Source organism: Phaseolus vulgaris, chromosome 1, assembly GCF_051622355.1.
Source record: "Phaseolus vulgaris cultivar YP4 chromosome 1, ASM5162235v1, whole genome shotgun sequence".
NCBI classification, from domain to species: Eukaryota; Viridiplantae; Streptophyta; class Magnoliopsida; order Fabales; family Fabaceae; genus Phaseolus; species Phaseolus vulgaris.
The window spans coordinates 32314431-32320951 of NC_143498.1; the positions used below are offsets into that span (position 1 = coordinate 32314431).

At 31.0% G+C, this 6521-nt stretch overlaps 1 protein-coding gene across 1 annotated transcript; it reads left to right on the forward strand.

Annotated features, from left to right (window-relative positions):
• The first annotated feature begins 499 nt into the window (after positions 1 to 499).
• CRD1 (dicarboxylate diiron protein, putative (Crd1)) lies at positions 500 to 3091 on the forward strand. Its single transcript, XM_068616277.2, has 5 exons — positions 500 to 1020; positions 1487 to 1551; positions 1653 to 1980; positions 2302 to 2400; positions 2659 to 3091. Exons 1-5 carry the CDS (start codon positions 559 to 561, stop codon positions 2920 to 2922), a joined length of 1218 nt encoding a protein of 405 aa, XP_068472378.1. The 5' UTR covers positions 500 to 558; the 3' UTR covers positions 2923 to 3091.
• Positions 3092 to 6521: the final 3430 nt, after the last annotated feature.

The following is a 6521-nucleotide window of genomic DNA, read 5'->3' on the forward strand; positions in this document are numbered from 1 at the left end:
CATAGAATAAAAAATCTGTGTTATCTAGATTAATCAGATGCAACATGCCACAATTTCTTGAACAAAAATTAAAATCAAAAAATCAATAAGCATAATCTAAAGCATTTTTTAAAGAATTATATTATTCACATAACACTATTCAGAGAGCACTATTACTTTTTTTCCTGTTTTTTCTTGCAAAATATTATCTTTTTCTCTCTTTTTCTGTGTAATTGTTTACATAAAGTTTATATTTAAATATAATTCCTCTTTTCACTTAATTAATAGTAACTATAATGTGAACAAGACTGAGTGAAAAGTTAAAAGAAGTATCCAATCTTAAAAAAGAAAGAAGCCACAGGTTGTGATCTACATGTAATCATCCCAACCAATCATAAAGCAAGAAGAAGCTCACACCACCTGCCACGTGTCAAGTTTCAATTAACCTTCAAAGATTTCATTGGATGAGATTCTATCACACCCCATCCAAGCTATAACTTCCTCACTTCTTGTCCTTCATGTTCCTTAGTTTTTGCAACCTCAAACACAAACCTCTGTAGCATCCTCCAGTAACCAAACATGGCTGCAGAGATGACTCTTGTGAAACCAATTTCCAATGTCACTCCCAAATTTGGCAGCCCCAGAATGGGTTCATACTCCAAATTCAGCACCATAAGAATGTCTGCCACTGCCACCCCACCACCATCCACCTCCACAAAGCCAAGCAAGAAGGCCAACAAGAATGTCATCAAGGAGAGCCTTCTAACTCCAAGGTTCTACACCACTGACTTCGATGAGATGGAAACCCTTTTCAACACTGAGATCAACAAGAACCTCAACCAGGAGGAGTTTGAGGCCTTGCTTCAGGAGTTTAAGACTGACTACAACCAGACCCATTTTGTGAGGAACAAGGAGTTCAAGGAAGCAGCTGACAAACTTGAAGGCCCCCTCAGACAGATCTTTGTGGAGTTCCTTGAGAGGTCCTGCACTGCTGAATTCTCTGGCTTCCTTCTCTACAAAGAGCTTGGAAGGAGGCTCAAGGTATCATTCCTTTCATCTTTTCCTTTTCATTCCTTCAGACCCTGATTCAACTTTCAAAGGAAAAATTAAACTAGAGTTTAATTATATACACCGTCAGAGAAAAGAAAAATCAAACCGTCTACTAGTTAATATAATTGATAGGGTAGTTATCTAAAAGCTGATAAACTTGGTATACATAACAGTTTGTAGTATGACAAATTTTACCACTTTATTCTGTCAACATTAATAGAACTGTTTTTTGGGGGATATTGAAAAGTATAGATAGTCATTGAGACAAATTTTGTTCTTTGCCAAAGTGTTGCAATTCTAAGTACTAGGATTATGTTCTTTCTGATGTTGATTGTTTGATGTAATTCTGCTACAGTTCATGTCTTTATAGTGAACTATCTCGGACAATGTTGTGCTTTATGCAATTTTGGTCTTTCATTCTTGACCTGATTTATTGCTTGGGATGTTTATGTTACAGAAAACCAACCCTGTGGTGGCTGAGATTTTCTCTCTGATGTCCAGGGATGAAGCCAGGCATGCTGGGTACGGCCACACCTTTGGCCTTTATCTCTTAATTGTTCTTTCATTTTCTATTTGATATTTTGTTTGTACTTTTGCATGACTTCATTTTTTATTCTGTGCAGGTTTTTGAACAAGGGTTTATCTGATTTCAATTTGGCTCTGGACTTGGGTTTCTTGACCAAAGCTAGAAAATACACATTTTTCAAGCCCAAATTTATCTTCTATGCTACATACTTGTCTGAGAAAATTGGGTACTGGAGATACATAACCATATACAGACATCTCAAGGCCAACCCCGAGTATCAATGTTATCCCATTTTCAAGTACTTTGAGAACTGGTGCCAGGATGAGAACAGGCATGGAGATTTTTTCTCTGCCCTTATGAAGGCACAGCCACAATTTCTAAACGATTGGAAGGCAAAGTTGTGGTCTCGCTTCTTCTGTCTCTCGGTATTTTTTCTCCTTTGCTTAATAGTTACTACTATTATTCCTTCCTTTAAGATTCTTATGATGAAACCTCAACAACAACTAGTGCCAAATGCTGCTAGCATAAGAATGTAATACAGACTACAGTTGGTATACAGAATCCTACAAACCTTAAATGATAATGCATATGGACAAGTTTGTCCAAGGTGCAAAATCTCATTCACATTCCTTATCATGAAACTGTGTCAGCGAAAAGTATCACATTTGCATGTGTTTTATTATAAGATTGTGGTCATTATCCTTCTTAACTGTGCTTAAAACTTAATTTTCAAATTTGTCTTGCAGGTTTATGTCACTATGTATCTCAATGATTGCCAACGTACGGATTTCTATGAAGGAATTGGACTTAACACAAAAGAATTTGACATGCATGTCATCATTGAGGTTAGCTTCTGGTTGCATATTTGCTATAATCACTATTGTTCTTGTTTTATCTTCCATTACTCTTTGGTACAACGACGACTTGTTTCTATTCAGTCCCAATATGAATTTAGTAACATGGTATGATAAAATGAAAATAATGGAGACTTGAGTTACCATTAAAAACACTATTACTAGTAAGAGTTGGTCAACAAAGAACAAATGATGAACTCATAAATTACAAGCAGTTACTCAAGCTTCATTTCTGAATTGTTTTTGCAGACAAACCGCACAACGGCTCGGATTTTCCCTGCTGTTCTTGATGTTGAAAACCCAGAATTCAAGAGGAAGTTGGACAGGATGGTGGAGATAAACCAGAAGATTCTTGCTATTGGTGAGAGTGATGACCTACAGTTGGTGAAGAACTTAAAGAGGATTCCACTGGTTGCTGCTTTGGTGTCTGAACTCTTGGCTGCATATTTAATGCCACCAATTGAATCAGGGTCTGTAGATTTGGCAGAGTTTGAACCACAACTTGTGTACTGAAGTTGTGTATAAATTGATTAAATTCCTCATGTCCTTCTGATCTCCATCAAAATGTTCATCTTCAGTGCTACTAGTATTGCTGCCAAAGTAAATTATGGTTGTATGAGACAATGAGGAAACGTTTACCATGATGAGGTCCTTTTTAGTTTTAATCATATTTTTCTCCAAACCCTTCCTTTTGTATCTCCATTTTGGCTTTTTAGAAGTTCATTAGGAATCTTAGCCTTATGAGGTACTTATCAGGAAACGATTTTTTCCTCACTCTTATGTTCAAATTGGATGGTCTTAATAGCAAACACTGATCCTATTTCCCTCAAACCCCATTCATCAACATGTTGCACTTTTAAGCTTTGTTTGGATTAGGGAGGGGATGTGTGAGGATTTGAGGGAGTGGATGTGTGAGGATGTGTGAGGAAAGTGTGAAGAAGGTGAGGGTGGATGTGTGAGGAAAGTTTATGAGAGTTTGTGAGTGATGAGATGGTTGTGAGAGAATTTTAATTTTTTTTTAAAGATGTGAAATGTTACTTTACAGATTTACCATAGCCTATTAAAAAAATTAATAATAAAATGAGTTGTTTTTGTTTAAAAATGAACAACTTTCCCATATTTCGTAGATTTAAAAATTATAAATAAAAAAATATATGTTAAATGTAAATATGTATAATATAAAATTTATAATTAGAAAAAAAATATGTATTCAACAAATTAAATAAAAACATAACTTAAAGTAATTTCTTTCAAATATTAAACATGTGATATAAAATTGAAAAATAAATCAAATCTTATATAAATAAACAAATATTATTTTTTAATATTAAAAACCCTGTAGTAATGAAAAATAAAAAATACTAAAAAAAATATAACGTAATTAACACTAGAAAAAAAATCATAAAAATTATAATAAATAAATTATAACTCATAAACATAATAACTATACATAGAAATATATTACTATAAACACAACAACAAATTAAATAAAAACATAACTTCAAATAATTTATTTAAATATTAAACATATACTATAAAATTAGAAAATAAATCACATTTTATATAAATAGAAAATTATTATTTTTTAATATTAAAAAACCTCACAATAAAGCAATCTAAAAAATACTATAGCAACAAAAATATAACTTAATTAACCACAAAAAAGAATTTCATAAAAAATTATAATAAAAAATAAGGATAAAATAAAATGAAAAATGTTTAGTACTGGTGATGTCCATGATCCAACCCAGATAATATTTTCAATGTTAATTAGATATAGTATATTCTTTTCTTTAAACAAAACTAAATTCAACCACATTTAATAAAATATCTTATTAGAACTTGAAAAATAAGTATAACCTGATTTACTCTAATAACTAATATATAAATGGAAGATTTTATTTAACTATTTTTTTTATACTGGTTTATCATTATTTACATAATTTATATTTTATAAAATAATAAACAAACTTAAAACTTCCTTACAATTTATGATGATTTGTTTCTTCATTTAAAATATTATATATATATATATATATATATATATATATTAAACATTGTACAATAAAAAAATTTAAATACTAATACATTCAAATGAAGTATTGTGACACATTTAAATGAGGGTAAATTTGGAAATAAGGGATGCTGACATGACTTTTCCTCTACACCTCTTCATTTTGAGAGGAGAGGATATTTACTGTTCACAGGTATATCCTCTCCCTCTCTTTCCCACACAATCACATATCCAAATAGTTTATATCCTCTCACTTCTTTGTCTGTGAACTGTACATCCATAGAAGCAAACAGGGGTAGAAAAACCTACACTCTTAAATTCAGTATAGTTTCTCTGCATTTATATAAAGAATTTAATAGTAGATGTGCATTGTCATTGTATAAGTTTTTTTGACTATCAACTAATTAAACATTATTTTCAGTATGATTTTTCAGTCTGCTATAGTAAAAATTAGTAAGTTTACAATATTTGAAAATGTATGATTGGATGAGTGTGTAGAAAATATTTACATTGTTGATGCATGAGTGATTTATTCAATAAAATGCAGAATCTGATAAAGGTATCAGCAACTAGCAACAAGCAATATTCAAAAAACCAGGCAAAATGATTCTCTATTGTTCTCAAGACATTGGCTAAAAAAACATAAAAAACGATTTCTTATTAGTTAGAGATCAGAATGTTCAAGTTAAAAGATTAATAAGAAAAATAAATAAAACTAGAGTAAAATCAATAAATAAAAAACAATTTTAAAATTATTGATATTTAAGGTAATTATTATTATTAATAAAAAATTTAAATTAATTTTTAAATTGGTATTCAATGAACTATCAAACTTTTAATTATTAATTATTTCAAATCTTAAAGTTATTAACTAATTAAATATTAATTTAAAAACTAGATTATAAATTTTATTAATAATAAAAATTACTTTATATACCAATAATTTTTTTAATCTTTAAAAATAATATTTAATTTAATTAGTATAATAATAATTTATTTATTTTCTTTAAAATTGAATTTTACTTAATGTTTAGTGTGATGCAATGCTATCGGTGTCAAGTGTCAATTATTTTATGAATTTAGTTCTAGTTCAATGGCATTATTAGACACCTTCTCATTATCATTTCAAAGGATTGTTTTATTAACTACTGTTTTAAAAAAATTTGTCGACACATAAAACGGCATTTAATTTGAAAGTTGAAGAGGTTTGGCTCAACGTTGTCTTGGTTTTAAGGTGAATTTTAAGATTCAATGTAAAATTTAAGATGAGTTGTTTTTTAAAAATTAATAACAAATTTTTACAATTTTTATTTAAAATTTATTTCAACTACTTTAATATGAAATGAAGAAAAAAAGAACATTTGATGGAATTTGATTTGGTTCTTTTAATCTTAAAATTTACTTAAAGTTAAAAATAAAACTTTAAAATTAACGGTAGGGTTATCAGTACTTTTATAAATTTCAGTTAAAATTAATGTATTTTTAATTTATGATATGAAAATAAAGGAGAAAAACAAGTTTCTAAAATTAGTCTATCCAAAATAGTTATATTTTTAGAGCTTTCTAGTCAATTGAGCACACCTTTTCCTTTATTATATAGGCTTTTCAGAACAAGTTATGTAAAAACTATCATAATACGATGGTTTCATTTTAGGAAAAATATATTTAAATAACCTCAAAATTTTAATATTATTTTTTGTTAACCAACGAGAAGAAATATTGTTGAAATCTTTAAACTAGTTACTAGCGGCGCCGTCTCCCCGATACCCACAGGTAGGAAAGACTGTGGAGGGAGACGAGATCGCCAAACGCCAGTGAACCGCTGGCAGGGTTGTTCCCCGATACCCAAGGAAAGGAAAGACCATGGAAGGAATGACCCCCTGGAGGGCTCCGAGCTTTCCCAGCACTCGGCGTTTTTAGAGACCCTGGGGACGATACGGCGCTGCTGTAGCAGGCCTCTCCTTAGGCGTGGGCGCCGGGCACCAAGAATCAAGGGACAGATCGCGTTGGTGTTTGAGACACCCCGTGGACGATACGACTCTGTTAGGCAAGCCTCTCCATGGGCGTGGGCATCGACGCGTGACCTTATCCCAAGGGT

Coding starts and splice junctions, on each gene's coding strand:
- CRD1 (XM_068616277.2), top strand. CDS start 559: ATGGCTGCAGAGATGACTCTTGTGAAACCAATTTCCAATGTCACTCCC. Junction 1,552..1,652: donor GATGAAGCCAGGCATGCTGG/GTACGGCCACAC, acceptor TATTCTGTGCAG/GTTTTTGAACAAGGGTTTAT. Junction 1,981..2,301: donor CTCGCTTCTTCTGTCTCTCG/GTATTTTTTCTC, acceptor TTTGTCTTGCAG/GTTTATGTCACTATGTATCT.